Source organism: Haliaeetus leucocephalus, unplaced genomic scaffold (genome assembly GCF_000737465.1).
Source record: "Haliaeetus leucocephalus isolate CR32 unplaced genomic scaffold, Haliaeetus_leucocephalus-4.0 Scaffold238, whole genome shotgun sequence".
NCBI lineage: Eukaryota > Metazoa > Chordata > Aves > Accipitriformes > Accipitridae > Haliaeetus > Haliaeetus leucocephalus.
In genome coordinates, this window is record NW_010972674.1 from 77613 (window position 1) to 104723 (window position 27111).

At 48.2% G+C, this 27111-nt stretch overlaps 2 protein-coding genes across 2 annotated transcripts in view; one reads left to right on the forward strand and one right to left on the reverse strand.

Annotated features, from left to right (window-relative positions):
- Nucleotides 1-12212, forward strand: part of DNAH17 (dynein, axonemal, heavy chain 17) — a 39157-nt gene extending 26945 nt beyond the window's left edge. The window contains exons 62-80 of the mRNA XM_010568084.1: nt 45-237; nt 352-587; nt 883-1005; nt 1778-1982; nt 2357-2521; nt 2677-2817; nt 2949-3119; nt 3309-3431; nt 4146-4339; nt 4471-4619; nt 4777-4904; nt 5705-5932; nt 6516-6707; nt 7416-7595; nt 7939-8121; nt 9172-9354; nt 9615-9758; nt 10301-10526; nt 11304-12212. Of these exons, the coding sequence (XP_010566386.1) occupies nt 45-237; nt 352-587; nt 883-1005; nt 1778-1982; nt 2357-2521; nt 2677-2817; nt 2949-3119; nt 3309-3431; nt 4146-4339; nt 4471-4619; nt 4777-4904; nt 5705-5932; nt 6516-6707; nt 7416-7595; nt 7939-8121; nt 9172-9354; nt 9615-9758; nt 10301-10526; nt 11304-11551 (3412 nt within the window). The 3' untranslated portion in view covers nt 11552-12212. The remainder of the gene's footprint in view (nt 1-44; nt 238-351; nt 588-882; nt 1006-1777; nt 1983-2356; nt 2522-2676; nt 2818-2948; nt 3120-3308; nt 3432-4145; nt 4340-4470; nt 4620-4776; nt 4905-5704; nt 5933-6515; nt 6708-7415; nt 7596-7938; nt 8122-9171; nt 9355-9614; nt 9759-10300; nt 10527-11303) is intronic.
- PGS1 (phosphatidylglycerophosphate synthase 1) lies at nt 11293-26760 on the reverse strand. The gene is made up of 10 exons (XM_010568083.1): nt 25909-26760; nt 25589-25778; nt 24362-24439; nt 23151-23250; nt 22283-22472; nt 21740-21918; nt 20263-20796; nt 15833-15981; nt 13330-13472; nt 11293-11485 (listed from the first exon to the last, which is right to left on the reverse strand). Exons 1-9 carry the CDS (start codon nt 26001-26003, stop codon nt 13353-13355), a joined length of 1635 nt encoding a protein of 544 aa, XP_010566385.1. The 5' UTR covers nt 26004-26760; the 3' UTR covers nt 11293-11485; nt 13330-13352.
- Between the last annotated feature and the right edge of the window lie 351 nt (nt 26761-27111).

The window sequence follows — 27111 nt, forward strand, 5'->3', positions numbered from 1 at the left end:
CACCACAGCAGCCAGCAGCCACTGTCTCCTCTGGCCTCCCCCAGGCTCATCGGGGGCCTGGCGTCCGAAAACGTCCGCTGGGCTGAGTCAGTGGAGATGCTCAGAGAGCAGGAGAAGACACTGTGTGGAGACGTGCTGCTGGTCTCTGCCTTCGTGTCCTACGTTGGCTACTTCACCAAGAATTACAGAGCCGAGCTGCTGGAGAAGCACTGGATCCCCTTCCTCAGCAGGCTGGCGGTGAGTGGCCACGGGTCCCGTCCTGGGTGCCTGGGCTCCTTCCCTCCATGTCTGCTGGCACCAAGGGGCTCCCACTCCTCTGTGGCCAGGCGCCCAACGGTCCCTCCCTGGCAGGTGCCCATCCCCATCACCCCAGGGCTGGACCCCCTCAGCCTCCTCACCGACACCGCTGATGTGGCTGCCTGGAGCAACCAGGGGCTGCCCAGCGACCGCACATCCACTGAGAACGCCACCATCCTCTGCAACACCCAGCGGTGGCCCCTGGTCGTGGACGCCCAGCTCCAGGGCATCAAGTGGATCAAGAACAAATACGGGGAGGAGCTGCGGGCCATCCGCCTGGGCCAGAGGAGGTGGGTCGGGTGCTGCGGGGCTGCCACAGGCTCAGGCTGGAACGGCCCCCCCCTTCGCCTGACACCAGAGGGGCATGGAGCTCTGCAAACCAGGCCACCCGCATCCCCCATCAGAGTCAGGACACCCAAGGGCAGCAGTGCTGGTGGAAGCACCCAACACCAACATGGGCTGGCAGTGCCGCGGGGGTCCCACCAGGGCACAGCGGCTGGCGGACGTTCACCCGAGCTCACCGGAGCTCCCCACAGTGCGCGCACGCTCACCCCACACCGCGCCTCCCTCTCCTTTCGGCTGCAGCTATCTGGATGCCATAGAGCAGGCGGTTTCCGAAGGACAGACGCTGCTGATCGAGGACGTTGGTGAGACGATGGAGCCGGTGCTGGACCACCTGCTGGGCAGGAACACCACCAAGAAGGGCAGGTCAGCACACCTTGTTCTCTGGTGCCTAAGAGTTTCACCTGCTCTGAGCAACCACTGCTGCCCTAAAATGCCAATTTATGCCCCTTTGCATGACGGCATCTGGGGCCTGATCCTTCCCCATGCACATGAGAGTGTCTGGCTACATGCCTTAGTTTTCTCCTGGTATTTCCCAGTGGGGACACTTGTAGTTGATGTGACATTTTTTACCATTCTACTCTGAAGAGTCCGGTTCATTTAGTGGTTTAAGAAGAGCATGTTCCCTGGTGCACCTGCAATAAAGTGTGATAAACTGAGAGGGTTCTCTTGGCAGACACAGAAGCTGTTCTGTGATGGGGCTTTTGTTGAGAATCCCTGCCCCATCTCCCCTGCCCCACTCGGCGCTGCCAGCCCCACTGCAGGCAGTGCTGCCTTCCCTGGACACTACCGACCTTCTTGACCACATCCCTGGGATCTGGTGAGGGTTGGTCCCCCAGGACTGCAGGGATGGGGCTCTGAGGTGGGAGCAAACTCGTTTCATGGCAGGGACCCTGCAAGGAGCATCAGCCTGGAAGGGCCATGGTGGGCCTGTGGGCAGGGCAGCCTCCAGCTTCTTCTGTTCCTCCAGCCTTTGCCCTGCCAGGGCTGTTTTGGCACTTCTGCCCTTGCTATGCCTTTTCCCAACCAGAGAGATACATCTTAAGCAGCCGGGAACAGCATATGGGTTGAGGGCTTCTGTCTGTGATGAGTTACTGCTAAGTGTACAGAAATGTAATTTGTTTAATTAACTAAACAGATGCATTAGGATAGGAGATAAAGAAGTGGAATATCACCCACGCTTCCGACTGATTCTGCACACCAAATATTCCAACCCTCACTACAAGCCAGAGGTGCAGGCTCAGTGCACCCTGATCAACTTCTTGGTGACCCGGGAGGGACTGGAGGACCAGCTCCTGGCTGCTGTGGTGGCCAAAGAGCGGCCAGACCTGGAGACCCTGAAGGTATGAACCCGGCTGCCGGCGAGACGGTAGCGGAGAGTGGCCTGGGGGAGCTGCGGAGTCTTTGCTGGCAGGGAGCAGTGAGATCTCACCTCCGTGAGCTCGCTGTTGTTTATCGAGAGCTGAGCGAGTCCCAGTCGGACCGTGCTGTCTACGTGGGTGGCTGTGGGTCCACCGTTGCCCCACAGAGCCTGGCGCTGCCACAGGCACGCTCACCGCTTCGCTCTGCGGGTGACAGCATGTCCCAGGAGGGGCCACGTCCACCCTCCTCGTGTACCAGCGCTTCGGTGACAGTATGAAAAACATGGTGATTGACGCCAGAGTTTTCCTACAGTCTCTTGAATGACACGCATCTCTCCGGGGTGCTGGTGTTGTAGGCAAACCTCACAAAGAGCCAGAACGAGTTCAAGATCAAGCTGAAGGAGCTGGAGGACTCCCTCCTCGCCCGGCTGTCTGCTGCTGGGGGGGAGTTCCTGGGGGACACAGCACTGGTGGAGAACCTGGAAACAACAAAGCGCACAGCCATAGAAATTGAGGAAAAAGTAAGTGAGCTTGCCCCAAAGCCAGTCCTGCGATGCCGCGGGCAGTGGGAGAGCTCTCCCAGATCATGCTAGGCACCTGGCGCTCAGTGGGAGGTTGGGTGCTGCTTCAGCACATGCCAGGATGGTGGATAACACCCACCTTCTTGTGTGTCAAGGTGAAAGAAGCTAAAGTCACCGAAGTCCAAATAAATGTCGCTAGAGAAAACTACAGGCCAGCGGCAGAGCGAGCATCCCTGCTGTACTTCATCCTGAGTGACCTCAACAAGATCAACCCCATCTACCAGTTCTCTCTCAAGGTAGAGGAATTGGTTTGGACGGGCAGGACAGGGTTTGGGGGAATCTCAGAGATTCGGTGTTTCAGCATTTATGCTGCTAACAAAACACCCAGCAGACCGGGCGCTGAGCTGCTCACCTGGCTCTTCCTCAGGCATTCAACGGAGTCTTTGAGAAAGCCATTCAGCGCACAGCCGCCGATGACAACATCAAGCAAAGGGTGATCAACCTAACAGATGAGATCACCTACTCAGTCTATATGTACACCGCACGGGGACTCTTTGAGAGAGACAAACTCATTTTCCTGGCCCAGGTTGCCTTCCAGGTAATGGGTGCAAATGTTTGAGACTTCTGTGGTATAATACTGTATGTGAGTTTATGTTGGTTTAGATAGGTCGTTCTCTTACCTCTGTGCTGCTGCTGGATGCTCAGTAGCTTCTGCCCAGAGCACAGCCCCTTGCACTGAGGCTGTGTGTACTGGGGTGGTTGTGACACTGCACGCTCAACTTGCCAGGTCCTGGCAATCAAGAAAGAAGTGAACCTGGAGGAGCTGGACTTTCTTCTACGCTTCCCTTCCAAGGCCGGCGTCGCATCCCCCGTGGACTTCCTGCAGCCTCAGGGCTGGGGTGGCATCAAGGTTGGTCCACACAGTCACCTGCTGTGCCAAGGCAATGCCAGCATGGCACCCAGCACAGTGGGTCTGGGGTCACCTGCAGCAGCCGGGAGGGTCCGCAAAGCCTCCCTGTCCCCTGCGGCTGGTGAGACCCAGCAAATCCCAGCCCCTGGCAGGGGCTGTGGGATGGCAGCGTGCCAGCGGTGTGGGGGTCCGCACTCAGCCCTGCAGCAGGTGGTAGGGTCAGCCATTCAGCCGACCGAGCGCCAGAGACAGCCTGTCCCACTGCTCCCCCTCCTCTGCACGTCCCGCTCACCCCGGGGGGCTGAGGGAAAGGGGAGATGGGCTGCTCGCACTGGCAGGAGGATGCAGCTGGCAAGGTTGCGTCTCGCCAGTATTTTTGACTGTCAGTGTCCCCGTGTGCCCAGCTCCTCGCCCATGAGCTCAGGAGTGTCCAAGTGATGCCCCGCCAGCCCACGCGCAGCATCCCTGTTTCACCAGGCAGCCTTGGCACCTGAGGGATGCCTCTGGGACCCCCAACGCAGCCGTGTCCGGTGGAGGGCAGGTCTGGCAGCCTGCCTGGGCTGGTGGAGCAAGTCTGCGGGACCCCTCAGGGCCTGGCTGTGGCACAGGACCATCCCCACATACACATGACTCCGTGGGGACACCCCCAGCATGGGGGGCCCGAGGGCGAGCAGAGCCCAGGATTGATTCAGCCCTTCTCTGGGGGATCTGAAGGTGCTCTCAGAAATGGAAGAGTTCAAGAACTTGGACAGTGACATCGAGGGCTCGGCAAAGCGATGGAAGAAGTTTGTGGAGTCCGAGGTGCCAGAGAAGGAGGTGTTCCCCAAGGAGTGGAAGAACAAGTCAGCCCTGCAGAAGCTGTGCATGCTGCGGTGCATGCGGCCGGACAGGATGACCTACGCTATCAGGTACGCCAGCGCCTGCCCGGGGCACGCAGCACAGTGCGCTCCTGGCAAAAGACCCACAGTGTCACTGCCCCAGCTGCGCCCAGTGACCACGTTTGTTCCTAACTCACATTATGGTTTTATTTTTTCTGTAGGAACTTTGTGGAAGAGAAGATGGGGAGCAAGTTTGTGGAAGGAAGGAGCGTGGATCTCTTCAAGGCGTACAAGGAGAGCAGCCCCTCCACGCCCCTGTTCTTCATTCTCTCCCCTGGCGTCGACCCGCTGAAAGACGTGGAGGCCGTGGGTGAGCCGCTGCCCTCTCCTCCGCTGGCACCAGCTCACAAGGGCTGCATGCCGCTGCTGGTTTGAGCCACGAATGGCTGGAGCTGCACAGCCCCATCTTCTTTCTAATACTAACGAAAACGGCATCTCACTTCGTGACGGTTTCCTCCCCTCCCCAGGCAGAAAGCTGAATTTCACCATCGACAATGGGAAGATCCACAACGTGTCGCTGGGGCAGGGCCAGGAGGCCGTGGCCGAACGGGCCCTGGAGGTGGCAGCCGCGCAGGGGCAGTGGGTCATCCTGCAGGTGGGTGGGGGGCACTGGGGCGCACAGCGGGGCACACAGCCCGGCACACAGCCAGATGTGGCTCAGAGGGTCCCCAGGCTCCCCCAGCCTCAGCATCCCCATTGACACTAAGGTGGCACCTGGGATGGCTGGAGCTCGGGGAGCATCAGCAGCTGGTCCGCTCCACTCCCCAGGTCCCACTGCATTAGCAGTCCCGCACAGTCTCAGGGCTCAGCTGGTGCAGTGGCCGGGTCCAGGCTTGTCCTTGGTGGGGGCAGAGGCAGGAGAACAGCGGGAAGGGGGCAAGGAGGTGACACGGGGGGGCTTAGAGAAACAGGGGAGGCGGGAGGTGGGGAGTGCAGTGCCCCTTGCTCCCTGCAGTGGTGGGGGACACACAGGACCACCAGGTGGGGGGGGCACAATGACCCCTTACTGTCACTGCACTGCCATGAGCAAGGCAGGAGGCGAGGGAACATCCAGGACGGACAGATTTTGGGTGTGCACCAAGCCCTGCCGGCCTGCACCAAGGGAACTGGAGAGGGGCCACAGAGTAGGAGACCAGCAACAGAGAGTGGAGGTGAAAAGCACAGGAGGTCATTCAGAGAGGATGGCAGCCCTTCTATGGGGGTGCAAGATTTTTCATGGTATATCCCCACGTGATGCCAGTGGCACTGTCTGGGACAGTTGGGTGTCCCCAGCCCAAGCGGTGCCATGTTGCGCTGCACCTGCTCTCTGTGGAGCCACAGTAGGAATTTGGGGGGACGAGCGATGCCCGAGGTTGTACTTCAGCCCAAGCAGTACCGGAGGGGTTCCTGTTGCAGAACATCCACCTGGTGGCCCGGTGGCTGGGCACACTGGAGAAGAGAGTGGAGCAGTACAGCCTGGGCAGCCATGCTGACTACCGGGTGTTCATGAGTGCCGAGCCAGCCCCCAGCCCGGAGGCTCACATCATCCCACAGGGACTGCTGGAAAACGCCATCAAAATCACCAACGAGCCGCCGACGGGCATGTATGCCAACCTGCACAAAGCCCTCGACCTCTTCGCCCAGGTACCCTCGCCCCACCATGCTGCTCTCCCCCACCATGGTCATGCTGTGCACAGCCAGTTCCTTTCAACCGTTTTGGGTCAGCGTGTCCAGCTCACCCTGTCCCTGGGGTTTCACGGGCTGACCATCTCTGGGGGCATCACTGCAGACACGGATGCTGTGCCAGGAGCCAGCCCACCCCCAGGCACATCCTCCTGGGGGTGCTCAGAGCCCCCATTTGTCAGGACGTGATTTAAGGTTAACCAGAGCTGCCTGAGGGTTCTGAACCAGGGAAGATGCCGAATCACTGGCACCTTTCCCAAGGCTGAATGTCAAGCTGCTGCAGCTTAATGTCACAAACAAGCCACCTCAACTGTCAGTGGGGTGTATATGTGTATGTGTATTCCTAATTTTTTTACAAACGAGTGCAAAAATTAACCAACTAGCAAATCTTTAAAAGATAATTTTATGCGCTTTTTTTTTTTTTTAATAAACAACCTTCAGTTCTCCTTTGCCATCATCTGTTAATTTTCTTCAATAGAGGGATGGCTGCTAGTGATATTCACTTATTCAGTTGCAAACCCACTCTCATTTTATTCCACTGCAGGACACGTTGGAGATGTGCAGCAAAGAAATTGAGTTCAAATGCATCTTGTTTGCGCTCTGTTACTTCCACGCGGTGGTGGCTGAGCGACGCAAGTTTGGCACTCAGGGCTGGAACAGATCTTACCCCTTCAACAATGGTGACCTGACCATATCGATTAATGTCCTGTACAATTACTTGGAGGCCAACCCCAAGGTAAGGGACTTACAAAGTGATCATACCTCAGCACAATCACACTGTCAAGCAACCTTTTTCAAAAAATTCATCAGTTTGCTGCACAAATGCCTTCTTTTGAGGAAACACAGCGTTGCCAGCAGCTCTTCCCCTCCTCCCCTGGGGAGCTGCCTGCACACTCTGGCAGGTGAAGGTGCATAGTCCTCAGCGCAACCAAGCTGGGTGGAAAGCGGGTGTTCAGCACCAGGCTGGGAGGAGTGCCTGCCCTGGCTCATGCCTCGGTGCTCTCTTGGGTTGGGTTTTTTTAATTACTTTCCACCTAAAAGACAAAGCCTGCCCCAAGAATGAAGGTGCAACAAGTAGGCTTGAGGTCTCACCTTTAGGAGAGTCCTGCTTTCACCTGGCTTCACAGACATGATCAATGTTGATCTGAATAAAGACGGGATGATGGGGATTCAAAGTATGGCTGGCTGCGTCCATACTGGGACAAGGTGAAATCTGTGGGCAAACATGAGACCCCTGAGACAAGGTCCCCTGCCTTGCTCCCCTTCACTCTGTCATCAAGCCTCTGTGGGTCCAGGGCCTGTCACTTCCCTAGATGCTGGACGGACCAACCCAGGAGCCATTGCTCCGTGGCCCCACAGCTCTACAGCTGTGTGCAGCTTCCCCAGGCTGCAGGGGACTTCTGGGGAGCCACACAGAAAACCCACAGTGAGCCTCTCCTTGTAGGTACCATGGGATGATCTCCGGTACCTATTTGGTGAAATCATGTACGGCGGGCATATCACAGACGACTGGGACCGCCGACTGTGTCGGACTTACCTGAGTGAATACATCCGTGCGGAGATGCTGGAAGGGGAAGTGTACTTAGCTCCAGGGTTTTTGATCCCTCCCAGCTTGGATTACAAGGTAAGAAAGATTAACACTGCAATTTGCTGTGGAAAACCACTGCTCTGGATAAATGTGCACTAGTCAGAGTTCCCTCGTGCTAACCAGCAGGGAATTTAGGGGAAAAAAAGTTTCAATCCCATGGAAACATGGAGAATAGCTGCAAAAATAATTCCTGTGGCTGGGGTGGTAAGGGAAAATCTTAGGTAAGACGTGAGTAAAAAAAACATCTTGAATAAGCAACGCCAGCTAGCTGTGAAGCACCACCACCAAACAGCGATGATGTATTTTCAAAGCTGAAGTGAAACTCACGCTCCTTTGTACGTATCTGTTAAACTAATGTCAGCGCCTGCCCTGTGCTTAGGGTTATCACGAGTACATCGATGACAACCTGCCACCAGAGAGCCCCTACTTGTACGGCCTTCACCCCAATGCAGAAATTGGGTTCCTGACTGTCACTTCGGACAGGCTTTTTCGGACGGTTTTGGAAATGCAGCCCAAAGAATCAGATGCTGGAGGAGGCTCAGGTGTCTCCCGAGAAGAAAAGGCAAGCAAAGTTTTACACTACACAATAACAGTTCAGAGGTCGGGAGGACAGATATGGGCCCACACACAATGGACAGAAGAATATGACCTGTAATAATTGATTTTCATCAGTGCAAGATAGTGGAGGTGTGATTCTAGCCCAGTACCTAATGCTACAAACTGTCAGCCTGGAAAAAGGGGAGCTGCTAGCACAGAGCTCATGAGAAACGCTGCAGTCAGGTTTTTATTTAAGTATATTTGCACTTGGTTTCTCTGTGACCAGGCTCTCCTTTCCATTTCAGTAACTCTGCCAGTCTTTGGCATTGGTAATGTAACTGAACACGAGCAAATGCTTCACTGCTCTACAGCTGCTGCAAAGGCAGCACTGCTACTGCAGCCCAGGGCAGACAAAGTACTGGCCACAGCTGTCTATTTGTCCTCATCCCATCTGCAGCTCTCTCCCCTCTTCCCTGCTCTTGCATCAGTCTAGTTCCCAGGCAGGCAGGCAGCTAGTCACACAGATCATGAGACCATTAGCTGCTCTCCTCCAGCATCTCTCAGAAACGCAAAGGGTAAAAAGAAGGGGCTGAAATGCTGCCCCAGCAGTTTCTTTGTGTTCACTCCATCTGAACACATGGTGTGGTTACAAAAGTCAGCAGTGTTCAGAAAGGTTACTCTTTGATGGGGTTGAGATGTGCCAGTGGCAAAATGTGGCTTACATGCTGCGCCCTCAGCAGATGGAGCAGGCTTATTAACTTCCATTCATAATGGCAACTACTAAAAACACATGCTTTTAAAAAAAAAAAAAAAAAAAAAAAAGTCTTCCTCCTGACTCCCTGGATTTTACACTTGAATTTCACAGCCTCCATGGCTTCAGTTCTTGGCTATCGAAAAAGAGCTGCAGCTTTTTAAGATACAAGAGCAGTAAGTGAAATAACAGAGTATCAGTAACAGGGGAGGAGGCACAGCAAAACACAAAGGCAGAAAAAGAAAAATCTTACCAAGTTAATTAACTGTTAACCCACAGCATTTTTTCTTAGATAAGAGCAGTTCTATGGCCTATTCTTCCCAGGTGAAGTCAGTCCTAGACGAGATTATTGAGAAGCTGCCGGAGCCATTCAATATGGTGGAGGTCATGGCGAAAGCAGTGGACAAGACCCCGTATGTTGTAGTTGCCTTCCAGGAATGTGAAAGAATGAACATCTTGACCCATGAAATCAGGCGATCTTTGAAAGAGTTGGACTTGGGACTAAAGGTATGCATTAGGTAGCTGCCTAGAAAGCACCTCTCTCTATCAAATAATTTCCCATGATTTGCAAATGGCTGTTGCTCGTTCACGAACCTTGTCTTGTACAAAGCACTTGGCTACCCTTGCTCACACTCTTACACATTCCACTGTGCTGGGTGCAGCCAGATGGTACCAGCCTCCTGCTTCGTGATGAGTTTGAGACCAAATACTTCCATCAGTCTTGCTTTCTTCAGATGAAACTGCCCAGACTTTTCTCTTTTTTAAAGGGAGAGCTAACGATTACATCGGATATGGAAGAGCTGGCAAACGCTCTCTTCTACGACAACGTTCCCGAGTCCTGGACACGTTATGCCTATCCTTCTCTTCTTAGCTTAGGAGCCTGGTATGCAGACCTGCTCCTTCGGATTAGGGTGAGCAGATTTCTTGTGAAAGTTAAAGTTTAGGGTGCAAGCGGATACCACAGAAGACCAGGAATCACCTCCATCAGTGTACAGTGGTTAACTGGTTTATTTTTCAATATTAATTTAAGCAGTTTGAAGTACCTGAAATGGCCTGTTACCCCAAGAATGAGAGCAGAAGTTTGAAAACAATTCACCATTAGAGTATATCACTGTTTCAAAAGAATATTAGCTAACCCCATCATAACTTTATATGTCTCAGAAGAAAAAAATATTTAATAAAACCATCTACTTAAAGTGTGGCTTTGTTAAAAAAATAATAGGTATTTACTGCAATCCAAATTAACAGTTTTAAATTTCATTGCTGCAGTGAAATCTGCTATTTATTCATCACAGACCACCTCCATCCTAGTCTCCCCATCTGGAATATTACCTGAAGCTCATGTTAGGCACAGTGAAGCATCAGCTTTTTGTCATGTCATATCTCAAAGTAGTATTCTGCTGCTCAAAGGCCATGCTTCACTCTGAAGTACCTTGCTGGTTTTGTTTTCCAGGAACTGGAAGTCTGGACAATGGACTTTGTGCTGCCTGCAACAGTGTGGCTGGCAGGATTCTTCAATCCCCAGTCCTTCCTCACCGCTATCATGCAGTCCATGGCCAGAAGAAATGAATGGCCACTGGACAAGATGTGTCTTTCAGTGGAAGTGACCAAGAAAAACCGCGAGGATATAACAGCTCCACCCAGAGAAGGCTCCTATGTGCATGGATTATTCATGGAAGGTAAAAGACTGCATCTTCTATGAGATGTTTCAGACACAGAGAAAGCCCAGTTCAGCCTTAAAAATTCTTACAAACAGAACAGGTGTTAGTATTCACTGGCTTATTCGAATTTGTACAACTTTTGCAAAAGCTCCAAGCAGCGGAGCCTTTATTCCACGCTAATGTCAGACACGCCAGCTGAGGGCAGCACCCATCCAGTTTACAGAGTCTCACAAAGCATAAACTGGTTTTTGGAAAAAGACTGCATATCACGAACCTGAGGACTGGGCTGTCTGAAGCTAGATGGTTCTAGTGAATAAATATATTACGCTCTTATTTGATGTGTGAGCAAGACAAATCAGGAAACTCAGAACCTAAAATAATTACTGCTAAAAAATGAGAGGGAATGAGATGGCAGTATCAGCAGAGCACCAAAGGAGTCCACTTAAACAAGAGCACAGACCACACAGGACAGCTTATCGTAGCTCCCACCACAGTCAAGTTCTACCTTCAGCTATGCAACTTTCATGCAAACCTGGTGCTGAAGGGATGAGTAGGGAGAGAATTTATTTAGACATCCCACATACAGTAAGGCAAAATGCATTCATGAGTCACAGTGAGATGATAACATGTTAGCCCTAATGACTACTAAGCCATGGCTACCCAATTTTCATACTCCATCCTCAACTGTGCTGCTAGAGCAACTCCTTCCCACCCATTAATAGTTATGAAAACAGCCCCCTCTAAGTGAAAAAGCCACTGGGTAGCTGGTACCCTGACAATTTCATAATATTGCAGGTGCTCGATGGGACATCCCTTCTGGTGTGATCGCAGACGCTCGACTGAAGGAGTTGACACCCATGATGCCAGTCATCTTCATCAGAGCCATCCCTGTGGACCGCACGGACACCAAGAATGTCTATGAATGTCCTGTCTATAAGACACGGATGCGAGGTCCCACCTATGTCTGGACCTTTAACCTAAAGACAAAAGAAAAAGCTGCTAAGTGGATCCTTGCCGCTGTTGCTCTGCTCTTACAGGTCTAAACTTTAATGGCTAGGGAAAACAAACAGCAAATGCTTTTACTTGCAAAAAAACTCAAAGTTGTGTAACTTATTCTAAGTTTGATTGTACCAGAACTATTTTAGCAAAGTATCAATAAAAACAGTGCTAGAACTGCTGTCATGTGGAGACTGCTCTTACAATACATGGAGTTTCTCATGATGGATACTGGTTTTCAATTGGTGGTTTCTGATAAAGTGCTGGTTTAGAGCCAGACCACCAGAGGAAGCCAAACGGAACAATTGCATGCAACTATCCAGATTCCTTTCCTTCTCATAGCTCTCTGTCTTTCCACAGCTATTTGTTTGATCACTCAGTGCTAACTGTGAGCAGAAATTCATCAAGCCGTGTGCATGACACATTCCTGCATGGAAGCATGTATCTGTTTAGACCAGATGGAAGAAGAAAGGCACAGATTTGACCCAGTTCACCAACACGTCAACCCATACAACCCAAAGAAAGTTGAGCTGCAAACAGATCAATCTCTGAAATATGTTTGTTTCTATTTCTAGGTTATAGAATCTACTCTACCCTTTCTTTCACAACAAATAATTTGTACCAGCAGCAACACCTATTAGGTAGTTAGATCTGCTCTCGCCACCATATGGAAGCCAATGCCTGTCCTTTTAGCACAAAATAATTCAGCAAAATCCCACTCCATGAAATATCTGAACAATCAGTTCTAAAATACAGTTGCATAAAACTTCCCTCACAGCTAGTGGTAAGAAAAGCCACAAGGGGAGGCAAGTAGAGCTGCTTGTTTCTTTACAAAGTAGTAGCATTTAAAATAAATTACCATTAAGTTTTACACTTACCATCAGCCTTTTCAAGTGCCAGAAATCCCTTTTGTTGGCAATACAAGATCAGAACACATTGCACATACTCCACCAGTGAAACCCACAGGGCAGCCCAAGCCTGCACTCTAACACATTTTTATCTGGCTTCCCAACCACCTTCTTTGCAGGACATGTGCTACGCTTTGAGCCTCCCACTTTCAGCAAGTAACATCTAAAAATCACATCAGCACCAGAAGTCCTTTCATGCCCTCTCCACAGTTCATGAAAGACACTTGTAACACATCTTAACATGAAGGAGCCAGATATACAACCCCAGAGATGGAGGCCACATTTACGTAAATAAAATGGATGCATGAACACTCAGCATCAAGGGCACACACTTAGCTGCCAACTGCATGGACTATGTGCACAGCACACAAAAAAAAAAAAATCTAAGAGCAATTCCACGAAGCTGAGAAGGGCTCCAGCTACTGGACAGTCGAACAGCCAGGCAAATCCAAGACACTGTACAAAGCAGAAAAGCAAAACCAACTGCCCCTGTTAACCAACACCTACAAGGTTAAAGCAAAGCACTGATGAGATAAAAAGAAGACAGAACATTTTAAATATTCCAACAATGTTTTCTATTAGCTAGTCGAGATAAAATAAACACAGTCCCTTTCCACAAAACTCTGAAACGGACATTTCAAAAATGGAAGTTTTATTTCTATGCATAGCAAATACCCTTGTATGGGTTCTCTTTCACTGGCCCTTCCAGAAATTCTAGTAGATGAAATTCAATATAGGCGTTGAGCAACAATTCTAGTCAGTGGCAAGCACCCCAGAAGAAAAGAGAGATGTCTGTTTTCTCCGCACATTATCTATGTTTCCATCATCTGTTTCTTCCACATGACAGAGAGAGTACCACACTTATTAATTACGGTCAGTGCAATATAAATTCCCCATAAGAATGGCAGAAAACTCACCCAAAGCAGCAACTTCTCTTCTTTCAAAAGAAATTCTTGATCAGAGGTGTTACCAGCTTCACCCACAGTTTCACGTAACGATTTGGCTGCTCAAATGTTGATGATGAGACTACACCTGAGCAGAGGTAAAGCTGCTCCTGCTCCTATACAGGGAAAGAAACATCATCCAAGTAAATCCTAAGTGTTAAATTATATAATGGCCTTTAAGAAAAGCAAATTCTCAGATAAAACTGGCCACAGATCCTGCCAAAAGGATGCATCATTTCTCCCACAAGCCTGAACACAGGAGTCTCATTCCATTCAGCACAACTCAGTAACTAAGCCACCAAGGAGCTAGCACAGGATCTGTCCTTCACATCCGCCTGCCACAGCACTCTACCTTTTGATGACTATCAGTGTGCTCAGTAACCCAACCTCAAGAATTAGCAATTTAAAGTCTACAAAGAGCAAAGGCAGAAGGTTTTGCTTTTTTGAGCCCCACAGCTGCAAGAGAGCTGAACTTCAGTTTCAGAAAAATCCTAAATCCCTTGCTGTAATTGCCAGAAAAGGAAACCTTACCATAATCTCAAGAGACTGGCTTACGCAGCTCTTTCTAGACACAACTCAAGTGCTGTGTTTTCAAATGAATATGCAGTCATGATTTCAACTAAATTACCAGAAACACTTAGGCTTCTCCAGTGTGTATACTGCTGAAGGAGGAAATGAACCATCATGATGATAATACATGCTCACGTTGCACGTGAAAGCAGCTGTTTGATCAAAGGCAGAAGCGGTTTTCTTATCAAAGCCAGTCAGGTTTCTAGATTTGCAAGCAAACAAGGAGCAGATCATCTACTCTAAGTCTGTTCATAATCTTTTTTTCATTAGCTAAGCTGTCACAAACAACAGAAAATACCCTGCACTGTTTAAATTCAGGGTGGAACAGGGAAGCAGGAACCAAGCACTGGAAAGTAAGACCAAAAAGATGAACCTACAACAGAAGGAAGACATTTGCGTGCCAAATCAGTCTAATTTTAGAACCCCCAAATGCTCCAAGACCTATAGTCAGCCTTGCTGTGAAGATTCTGCACCATAGTCATCTGATACAGTGACGTCATCTGATCACTGGAACTGAGACCAATTTTCTGAATTGAAGTTCAGCTCATTCAGTGGAGCATCCAAAGATATCCAGACCACTCAAATTTCTTCCCAAATCTTACCACGCATTTTTTAAATGGAACTCAATGTTACATAGGCAAAGTGATTTCATGGCAGCGTACCAGTAATGTATTAACTCTTCTAAACAAAGGTCACAGAACAGTAAACAAACAGCCAATCTCAAAATCAGCTTCCAGCAAATGGGAATGGTTTAAAGCCCTTTAAATTAGATCACTGCAGCACTGTTTGAGAAAATTCCTTTGTCATATTTTCATTGATTCTCCCCTTCCATTAGAAACAAGTAGAGGCAAGATATGAATTGAAATATTCAAGCAACTCTTCCAGTAATAGAATTGTTTTTGATTAGATATACTCTGACTCATCCTGTGGAAGAGCCCTGATGCAATAGGGCAATTCCCATTGATCTTGAAGACAACTGTGCCTTCTTATGCCAGGACTTGGCTTAATGGAATACATTTTTGAGATCCCTAAGTCACACACAGAGGCACCAAACCAATTTGCTTTCTATCAGAGCGCTACATGAGAAATTTACTTGGGACACTGTCAGTTCCAGCAGAAGATTCAGAGTCAAGACAGCTGGAGAACGAGCCAAGATTTAGAGAAGCAGCAAAAGTCCTGAGCAGTCCAAGGTGCCTAATTAAAAAAAACTCGAAACCAAAAACTGGGACACTGAACATTAAACCACTGAAAAAAATGTTTGTGTGAAGATTATATAATGTCCTATTATTATTCAAGATTATATTATGTCATATAACTTCATGGGCAATCCAACCAGCCCAGAAATCCTCCTCTTGCAGAAACTAAGATCCCCTGCCTTTGTTCACCTCCACAGCCTGTGGGCAGCCACCCAAAAGCTAACTGATTGGCATTTATATTCCTACAAAGGATTTCCCAAATGCCTGAGAAGCAAAATCCTCCAGAAGTCCAAGATCAGCAATTCAAAGGGCCTGACCTCATTATCCTAGAGCATGGTGCAACCTTGGCAATGCCCAAATATTGGGTCTAAGGCCCAAGAACGCGCTGTGTGATCAGTGAGCAGAGGAGAGCCAGCAGATCCTCTCTGAATGCTGTGTCTCTCAGCATCCAGTGCCTGAGCACTTGCGATACTCGAGTTCACTGGGGACACATGTTCTTTCCCGTTATGGCCTCCATTTCCCAGAAACAGGCACTTGCAGCAGGCATCTCATCAATAGTCACTTAACTGACAGCTCCTTGAGACTTCCTATGCTCAAGAAGGTTTTGAATTATTGTAGCTGTAGGTTTTTACTGCAACCGCGTCATCAGCATTCCCTGTGTGACCAAGATGCACAATATCCATGTTATCTCCCCTTAATCAGCCACTTACCTGATGGAGTTGCTGCTGCAAAGCTTTATTTTCTGTCACTATCGCAACCTGAGCTTCCAAGTCACGATGAACCGATCGATATCCAAAATTAGGAGAGCCAATCAGAGTTAGGCAGGGAAGATCGCTTCCTGCCAGGTACAGCCAAAGACCTGCAGGAAAAACAGGAGAAGAAAGAAAGTGTGGCAGACCAAGGAAACAACCAGAGTAGCCTCACACAATCACTTCACTTAGAATTAATTAAATATGTTAGATTACAGTAACTATAAAAGATCACGACACAAAGCAAGCTTCCTTGCAGATGGTCTAGCGTGTCTTGTAAAGCTTCGTATGAATCCTGGGGTACAGCTTGCATTATCCAAACTTGTGTGCTCTTAACAGGGGGGCTGCAGCACACTCAGTGCCGCCCTAAGGGAACATTCTTAAGAATGTAAATACACTGCATGAAGGACCCCCAAAATAATCTAGAATGAGTTACTATCATTAAGTTAGAGGTCATTTTACACCACAGCATATCTCAGAAACACTGAAATAAGACAAACAGTTTTTCAGTAAAGGAAAACCTACACCAAGCAACAGAGCACCGGGAAGACAAGCCAGGCCTGGACCAGTCAGTTCCAGAACTGGAACTGGTGCAGTTGCACAGTGACTAACCTCTCTCCTGAGACTACACAAGACAGTGACATGAAGAGGCATCTCCCTGCTCTGACAGGTGAATTCACATGAAATAAAGACTTGTAAGAGAAGTGCAAATTCTCACCCACTCACTTCCTGAGGACCCACCCGAAGATAAAATCAAACTCTTGCCAGGATGCAAGACTCCCAAGTCTACTCACCACTGCAGTTCACGCACAACTTTGCCAGTGCAACAACAAGAGCAAGTGTGATACAACTCAGGACAGTTTTTTCAAGCGCAAGATGGAAGCCCCATACTATTCTCAAGCACGCCACTGTAGCACGGCAGGAAAGAACAGCTAGTGATGCCACAGGAGAGCAAGGACTATTGCCAAGGAGAGTCTATACAGCCATTCTCTGTGTACAAATGGACCCAAGAAGTGTTTGCTTTCCACCTGGCACAGCACAAGTGCTTAGAACAGCGCCGGGCAGGTCCCCGATAGATGGCTTATCCCTACTGCAAGTCACGCAAAGACTACAACAAAGAAACTGTAGCATAAAAACCACCTAGTACTTAAAATAGAAGCAGGTTTCCTAACTCAACCCCAGAGCAGTTCCAAGAATGCCTTGAGTAAGAAGCTGCCGATTCACCGCTGGTTCCTGTAACCTCCTCCCCGCCCCCACACCGCACACAGTCAGCAGCTTCGCTGCCACTTTCAGTTACACCTCCTGGCTGAGCACTGGCACTGCCCATAACTCAGTGGCACAACCAACTCCTCCACAGGCTCACCCCCACCCACAGAAAGGCAGGAGTGCCGACGCAGGGGGCTCCAGGAGCTGCAAAAAAGCACCCAAGTGGCACAGAGATTCGGCAAGTTCTGCCACCAAACAGGATGGCTGCCACAGGCTGCGTGGTGCCCTGGCCCAACTGCACACAAGGCTCCCAACAGTAGGCCAGAGCTCTGCCTGGGCAGCAGCTATGAGGAACACGCTTCCCCACTCTTTCTAAGTGGTCACGCGGCAGCCCTAAAGCCTTTACGGTCTCTCTGGCTTTATGGCCACCTGGCAGGATCTGCTCAAACAGTGACTCACCTTTCCAGAAAGGGGAAGCGCAGTTTCCCAGCCGCCATTCAATAGCAGTAATGCAGGTTTATCTCGGAGCAAACAGGCACCTGCCCGGCACTCTGTCACCCAACACTTCCATGGAAGGGACCCTACTCCTAAAGGATGTACCTGTGTCACCCACACCACCACACCCAGAAATGCAGCAGAAGACGGGTAGATGTGCACTGCTGCAGGTAGGCATCATGATGTTACACCCAGCAAAACCTCTCTCACTGCAAAGGTTTGCATTCCCTACTCACACGTGAACAACAGCCGTGCAGTGCTCTGAACTGGGCTGCTACTACTGCACTTGTACTGACAGAACCTAAGGACGGTCGTAACCCTGGTGGGAACACACACTGCTGGAAGTTGTGTATGAGGATATGACATATTTTAAGAGGAGCTAGAAGGGTTTACAAAACAGCAATCACAGCACCACAGCGTTTGGTGTAAATCGGCTAGGTCCTGTAAGAGACTAAGGGGTCTCTTTTGCTTTAGCCCAAGAAGGAAGTATTAACGGGCACTATTGGCTGCTAGGGACCTCACATCCTCTTCCAGGAGCCAGATCCCAAGTGCAGCTGCCCTTCATCTGTCTCCAGGGCTTCCTGCTTTTCCCTCTTCTGCCCTGTCCTGTCCTCTTTCGCATATGCTGTGTGACTCCTGCAGAAGGAAGGCGGGTGAATCAAATATGTGCCAAAGGGCAGAGCGTGCCAGAGAAGGGAGCTACAAGCTGATCCTTCCAGCACTCCAAAGAGGAAATGGCAACAAGGCAGCAAACATCTCTGTCCCTCCTGCCAAGCACAGGAGCTGCTGAACCTCAAGTCTTGTATCCCTCTCTCAAAGGGAATACCGTACAGAAGACTGAGCCCAAAGCACTTCCACAAGAAGGCACAGCTGGCCCAAAAAGGGACGGACTGCCACGTGCACTTTGGTAGCTTGGAAAAGCAGCCCATGCCTTCCTAGCTCAATCAGTGCCAAACCACAAAATCCCACTCGGAGTCAGCAGTGCCCAGCAAGAGGGGGAACCTGAGAACCACAGATCACTTCAGCACATGTTTCCTGGAAGACAGACCACACAGGACTTCCCAGCCAGGCAGGCACCTCCTTCAGGCTGCCCTGGATTGAGATAAGGGGTTTACTGCACTAGTTACTGATCTCACTGCAGGAGAGGCACAACACTCGTTAGAAAGGTTTGTAGTTTCGACATAGAAGCAGCCTAGTAACAGTCATGGTTTTTTTCAGTCAGGAGAAGGCCTACTCAGCAGCTTTCTTTCCCTACCACCTCTGAACCTTCTTCAGAACAGCCGTGCAGGAAGCAGGGCAGATAGAGGCATTCCCACAGTCATTAACAGCTAGTCTTAAACAAACAACGGGAGAACTCCGGAACAGGCTGGAGCCCAGAGCCCCAGGGGCTGCATCCTTCCAGCTGCAAACAATGGAAATGCCCCTCAGCACACTGCAATGCCGGCTGGGGAAACCTGCATCTTAATTAGTGCCAGACTGGGTACTGCTTACAGTAATAGAGTTGTCCTAGGGGACCAGTGAGCCATCACAGGAAGTGACACAGTGACACGGTGCAGAGCTCTGCTTGCAGAAGATTAGAGTAACAGAAGATGCTGTGGAACACAGCAAAGATGTCTCAGGTCAGCCAAGGGCATGTCTGACCATGCGACCAAGTCATTTTGTGAGGTGTTCCACTGGTGCACCTCCACGTGGGAAGACCTTAAGAACCTCAATATAAAGTGTCACATGCATCAGACTCCTCAAAAAAAAAAAAAAAATCCTCAATTAAGTAGACTTCCTAAGCTATTTGCATTATTAAAATCCACTACTGACCAATCAAACACTTACTACTGTGTATAAAGTAGGAGAACATAAGAGTCAAGGACTGCATTTTCTGGAAGGAAAATTTAGAGAGACAACCAGCAACAACCAGTCAGGGGAAAATATTCATGCTTTGGTCAAGGTGGCACTGAGCTTGTGAAAGCTGTACACAGTCTATCAAGCAAGAAAGAACCTGGGGTCTTCTACAGAATATCATGATGGTGGTATTAATTATTTTTGTTTATTATTAACTACATTTGTTAAGCAATATTCATTTCTCAGCAACTTCCCCTCCAGCTCCCAGAAGGCACATGGGTGCAGTTATTCACCATGCTGCACCTTCCTGTATGCTGTAAACAGGAGCTGGTACAAATTCCTCGACACCTGCATCATCCCCACGAAGACCTGCTGCGTCCAGGACCACTGGGGAGTCACCACTAGTGAGCTCCCTTCCCGCTTCTGCTGCAGATCCCACCCTGGTGTCCCTGACACAGTCATCGCTTCTTGTTGCTGAAAACTGGCAAGAGGGATACGAGAAACTGAATCACAACTGTTACTGCGATCATAAATACATCCAGATGCCTCCTATTCTTTCACATCAAGTTGCACATCAAGACAGTGCCTTACTGTCACCACAGGGACAATTCTTTTATAATCTCTGGCATTACATTCGAATCAGAAATCCAGATGCAAGACGTGACTTTGCATGGTTGTCCCCTGAGTGATCCAAATCTTCCAGGTTTATGCAAGCAACGTTTGAACCCTGGATGAGTATTTTGGATGTTAAGTCTAGACTAGACCCAGCCATCCCCCCACTAGCTGCGCAATCCAAATATGCACAAGTCTCAAAGGCCTTCTGAACAAGTCCTCTTAGGAAATAGACACCTTACCTTTGGCATGGAAAGTCCACCCAGCCCTAGAGTACTCCTGCAGTTGGACCCTCTCCTGTTGGTGAAGGTAGCAGACCTCACTGTAAAATTGGTGTTCAATGTAAACATAGGCAGCAGGGATAGCACCTGCCACCCCTTTGGCACCAAAAAAACCATTCACCTCTGGTGAGGCCAGAAGAATCCGATACTCAGCCCTAGTGCCCAGAATGAGGTCCATGTAAGCTTGTGTCAGGTTGAAGTAGCCAGTGCTAAGGTATATCCTGGCATCCCTTTCAGCCTCTGTCAGCAGCGTCTCTGTCACCATCTCATCTATTTGAATCCCAAAAGGTTTCATTTGGATTAAGGGATAAATCCAGGTGTCAGGTTCTGTTTTCAGACCCCCAGACGCTCGAGAGCCTTGCTGGGATAACAAGGAGCTGCCTTGCTGGCTGCTGTGGAAAGTCTTTGCATGAAGAAGTTCTTGTCGTGTCCTGGCAGAGTTGATCACCTCCATGACTCTTCGATTTGCTATCTCACAGTAAGCCACCTTGTCTCCTGCAGGAAAACCACAACAGATCACGTTTGAGACCTAAAGGTACAGAGCTCAGAGCCACGCATCACCTAGTATGTAGTGGGAAAAACTACAGACAGGACACCAATATCAGAACAAAAAGGAGCTAACACAAAGACCACACAATTTTCTTCCCTAAGTCTCAAAACCAGATTTTTTTAAGGTTAGCAAAGCTACATTACAGAAGAAAAACATCAGCTTTAAGAACGATAAGAAACTTGACTAGCAGCAGCTTGAAAAATCCACTGAAAAATGAAAAGACCAGGGCAAACCTAAAATGGTAACCAAGAATGAACTGGAACATGCAAAATAAACCAGTGCCCACAGTCTAAGCTTACATCACACAGCAGTGCACAAGGCCAGGACAAAAAACTTATGATGCAATCAGCCTGACTGATAGATGCTCTTCTCTGCCCACTTCAACACTTGTTCTCAGTCTTCCTAATTCAATATTCATTTGATTCCCAGAATAGACTCAACTACAAAATATTAATTACCCGAAAGAGCTCTACATTCATGAAACTTTCAGAATATGTACACACAGAACATCTAGAATTATAGACATCAATATCAAAAATATAAAGAACCTTTCAAGGAATACAAGTTCTTATTTAAGGTCATGAGCAGCAGAATTATGAAGAAGCAATGAGACAGTTACAGAGGAACTTTTAGCCTTTGCGCTCTCTGCCACATTAGCTGGTGATAGCCACTGTGCTAAGAACACTCTGATAGATCCAGTCTCAAAACTCTAGCAATCTTGATTTTAATAATGGATGGCACAGATATGGGACACCCCGCAGTCTGTACACAATGGTCAGACACTCAGCAATTCAAAAATGGATGGAGTTGAAGTCATCCTTAAACCCCGGCTGTCACTCTCCTCCTCTGGATCGTATCATCCAACCAGAGAAGACAACTCCCTCCTACCTTGGTACGGGTGCACCATCCCCTCCATCATCTGGACTGTATCATCTCGCTGTAATTGCAGAGACACATCTCCAATCGCATCCACTAGCTCCGTGAAGAAGTCTGCAATCTCAGGAGAATCCTGCAGGAGAACATAGCGGTCCTGACGATTGGTGAAGTACAAATCACTCAGGTTTGCGCTAGGAGAGAAAAAGAAGAGTTGAGCTCCAGAACAGAGCATAGGCATATGATCCTGAACACCCCAGCCTAGGTTACAGATCTCACTCTGCATACAACTGGACTAAAGTACAAATTGGCCATTTCCTTTTGAATCTCGAGAAATGTTTCTTTTTTCCTTTTGAGAAAGGCTCTCTCTTTCGTATGAGAATCTCACGTGGAAGAGCTGTGGTTACTCTTCCATCTCAGAGGAGCGTTGATATGATCACTCACTATAGAAAGACCAGATGCAAATAATGAAGTTCAGACAACATTGGTAGCATGCATACCTTGCCTCAAAACCTCAGCTAAATGAACCATATAAGGGCCTAAAGAGGCAGGACTCACCCGCTCAGGATCACATTGTCATCAAAGAGATAGACCTTGATGTGCTGCAGTCCAATGGTCTCATTAAAACGCTCTGGAATCAGGAGCCTGAGAAGTCCACGCAGGTTTGGGGTGTGGAAGAGGGACACACGGACTTGCTCAGGAAATCGCTGCAGCAATGGAATTAGCATCGTTCGAGAATTCTTCCTGCCTGGGAGACAAGGGGAGTTTCACACTCAGGATCACACCAGACAGGGGATACATCACGGCATGGCACCACAGCTCCTCAGCTAGAAGCTGGTTACAGAATGAGCAGGCATCGCATCTGCTGGCACTTGATGTGTTCTCCTTTTTTCTTTTTTCTAAATTGCCTTCATTTGCACTATGTCAATATCGAAATCGACATCCAGAACTGTAAGTTCTTTGATGAACGGGCCTTGGAAACAGTCACTGAGCAGGTCTGACACCATTCAAGCTTCTTAATCAAGCCACACCTAGCACTAGTAACATACTACAGTCACCACAAAGGTTTCTGCTTAAGTCTACTGCTACTTCCAACAATTCCCACTTTCCTTTCAAAATGAAAATACAAGAGCATGATGGATAAGGGCAAATGCACTGACAGATGAACTACACAAGAAAGCACAAGTTGCACAGAGCAGAGTTTGGCCCTTCTCACTCCTACCACCTATTTTCAGAAGAAAAGCTGCTCAGCTTGAACATTTTCTGGGAACAAGTAGTTACTGGTATACAAAAGGCCAGTTTTGAAAGGTATATGATTTAAGCAAGTAGGTCCAATTGGTTAAGACAGCCTCTCCCTGAAAAAACAGTTTATCCAGCCTAACTGTAAAATAAGCCTTTGAAGAAAGCAAAGCATCATAATATCTACCCCGAGATCCCCTGGTGTAGTCAAGAAGAATGGAAACTTTGAGGTTAGACGATCCTTTTGCTTGCAGTGATTTCTCCAGTGTTTCTTCTAAGCAATCAACCTGCAGAGAGAGATTTCTCTACTCATTACAGAAAGCAAATAAAGCTTTATAAGGAAAGCATTCAGCAGCCAGGAGGCTGGTGGTCGTGAAAGCTTCCACACCCTGGTATGAGTCTTTCCTAATCATGCAAAACACTGCTAGTTTAGACTTTGCATCTGTCAGACTGGCATCCTACTCTATCAGCCTAAAGCAATACATGAAAGGGCATAGATTTTACATGCGCACATTCTTCAAGCCTCTAAAGAACAATTAATATTAGCAGAAAAAGTCCCAACATCATTCACAAATCACAGATTTGCATTACCAAAAAGAAACCTTGGTAGTTCACAACAATGCAGAAGCAGTTTTATTCCTTAACTACAAGGCTGTTTGTCACATGCAAATTCAAATCTTGTGTACAAGTCCAGACAAAGCCAGGCATAAAACCCTGTGCAGGACTCTCCACCTTTACCCTGCTGTGGAATTTGCATTCTAACATAAGAAATTGGCCAAGGTCAGGCTTCCCTAAAGGTCTTAGGTAATGCTTTTGTTTCTAGACGGAAGAACAGGAAACAGATAAGGTAAACAACATGAAGGAAAACTGACCTCTGTCTTAAATGCAGAGAGCTAATACTGCATCTGCATACTGTGCTTGGAGGACAAAACATAACACTACATACACACAACTCTAATCATGTTCAAGGAAAATGCCAGAAAAAAAAATTGCCCATGATCCCATGGTTCTGCAGAAACCCTTTGAAAACTATACCAGTAACCTCTAACGGTCTGAAAGATCCAGGCTCATTATCCCGTGGAAAAATTCAGTAGTTCCATGGCTCTGTACTAGGACTAAAACAGAAACTCCTTGCGCCTCCCTTCCAAATTCCTCCCTCCCCCACCCCACGTACTCCAAGTACACAAATGCAGCCAGGAACCCTGAGAACACTCTGAAGGAGAGGAGAAAACACACATAAAGTGAATCCCTATATGGAAGTTTTAAGGTCATTACAAGCTCACAAATTGTAGCTCACGTACACCTCTTGTACCCACAGGAACAGGATGTTTTTTGCAAAGGCAGGCATTTTCTTTCTGCATTCACTTTCTCCCCTTCCCAAACCCTTTCCACACTCACCAGCTCCTGTTCAAGGAGCCCAGTTCCCAGGTATAGTGAAGCCATCACCACTCGCTGCTTGGCTGTTTTTATCTGCACCTGGGAATAGCAGAAAATAAGTTCAGTTTCATCCTTGGTCTCTGTGATCACTAGGAACTAATGATCCAGACCACTGAAGAGCTGTGGTTCCCCTGAGGAGAATCACTTTAGCCAAATCATAGCATCGTCTCCCTCGCCTTGTAGAAGGAAAGGCACAAGGATAACACACGATGGCAAAGATGTAAAACACACAGGTCTTTACAGAGCAACATCAGCACCATTGTTGCATCCAGAAATCAAGGAAGAAATCAATGCTTTTTGGAAAACTGAGGAACACATTCCCTGCTCTTAAAACTATTACATACAAGAGCAGTTAATAAGCAGTAGCTACAACATTGGGATTGTATCAGTACTGGCAATCACAGCTTTCATTCCACAACTGCTTTAATCCTTTGTACCCCATCCTGTGAACTAGCTAGAACCTAGAGACCTTTGTTTACAGAGCTCTCCTCCTTTCCCCTGTGCTCACCACTGATGCTGCAGGGGATGGTAGCTGCTGCCTTCATGGCCCACCCAAGTCTCTTTCTCCAACAGCTTAACATGGCGATTTAAGATCATGTTTCAGAAGTACTGGAATTTGCTTTAAACACACATTGTGAAAAGACTCAAACTGAGCTAAACAAAGAAATTCTCACCTTAGCCCTACTACTTACCTAAGAGATACAGTATTACAGGATTCACACTGTAATGACCCAAGAGACCTTTGGGAGGGATTGAGGGAGCTGTGCTTGTTTTGTATTGCAGAGAGGAGGCTGGGAGGCTGGTCTAACAGCAGCCTGTGACTACTTGAAGTGTAGTTACAAAGATGACAGAGCCAAACTCTTCTTGGTAGTTACAGCTGAGCAGCAGCCACAAAGAGCTTTGGAAAGTTCAGGGCTGACACCAGAATAAAATTGTAAACTACTAAAATGACGCAGCACTGGAACTGCTCGACCAGAGGCAGAACCTCCATCCTCAGCCATTTTCAAGACTCAGCTAGACAAAGCCTGCCTAACCTGATCTAGTGTTGACAACAATCCTGTTTCAGGTTGCAGGTTGGACTAGTAACCTGCACATGCTCCTTCCTAACAACTTGTCTATGATTCTCCAAAACCTCTGCAGTTCCCAGCCCCCAAAAACCATTCCCGCAACTTGGAACCCACAACTCACCTTCAAGAGTTCATAGAATTCAGCTGGGGATGAAAGCACCTTGACATGTGAGCTGGAGATCCCAAACTCTGGAACCAGATTCCTGATCCACTGGAACCTGTGTGCTCCTTCTGGACAGAGCGAACAAGGTGGGGCTGTGATCACAGGAACAGGAGGTGTGAGCAATGGGGCTAGAAGAAGCCATGATGATCTGTGAAAAGAAAGATGGGAGAAATTCTTTATGGTGGAGCCTTTGCTTCCCACAAACAGCTTCCAAGTAGGTAAAGAAAGAGCTACAACCAGGGCCAATACGTTGAAAGGATCCACAATGGCAAGGATACCTTTCACTTTTCCATAATCCCAGCTGAATCACCAAAGCCAAATCTAGAAATAGAAACACACAGGCAAAAGGTGGGAGAACAGATCTTAACATCATCAGCTCCCTCCCCTAGCTGGCACGGGAGATGAGGGGAAACAACTTTTTCAGCAGAACAGGAACACAGGAAAGGAAACAAGCTGGAAACTGAGGATGTTAACTCTCCCAAACGCCCACAAATCAGATGTCTGGCAGTGCTGCTGCAGTACCTGCTATACCTGTAATCAGCCAGTTCTGAATTGCCTTTATCACATACGCATCAGCTTTGCCATGGCCAACAGTCACTGTCATGCCCAGCTTAGTTCTCAGCTGGGCTAAAGATTAGTTGTTTCTATTTCAGACAAAGATGTTTTAAAAAATGACGCTACTCTAAAAGTTCTTTAACAAAACAGAAAAAAGTCTCAACCCCCCAAACTTATCCAAAAATGATCTACAACACGCAAAGTGCCTGAGTGCAAGTCATAGCAAAAGCAACAAAGTCATGGCACCAGAATGACATACCAAAGGATCGAGTGTATTTCAACAGGTATGAGCCAAGAACCACAACTGAGAAACATCAGGTAGCCCTCTACAACCATGCCACTTGCGTTCTGCACAAGCAGTAAAAGAAGGTCAAGACTTCTCTTGCAAATGTCAAAGTAACTGCAAGGGAAACAGCAGGAAGCTCATTCTTTAAAAAGAAATTTCTGAACAAATTTAATTCCTTTGAAGTCACTTAGGGAAGAAACCAACTTACTGCTCACAGTCATGCTTAGGGGGGTGACAAGAAGCAAATGGCATCTTTTCTTCTGTGGAGGCTTCACGCATGCAAATTCATCAAGTCTTACAATAACCCCTGGTAGGAGTTTGTCGACATGACAAAACCACATTTCAGCACAATTAGCAGCAGCAGCTCCCATGAGATCCAGGAACTGACGAGCAACGGAGTGAACTACATCCCTGCACCTAACAGAAAACATTCTGGTCTGCAAATCCTACTTGCAGGAGTCAGACTTGCTGTCAGGACAGAACCAAGGCGGCTGGTCTCATCTCAGAGGAACGCCAAGTCCCTCGGGCCAACAGGCAGCCACCATCTTGTGACCCATCCTGATGCATTCTGCCACCACCACACACCAAGAAGAAATTTGATTATGACCTTTACCAGAATTTGTTACGAAGAACTTTTAGG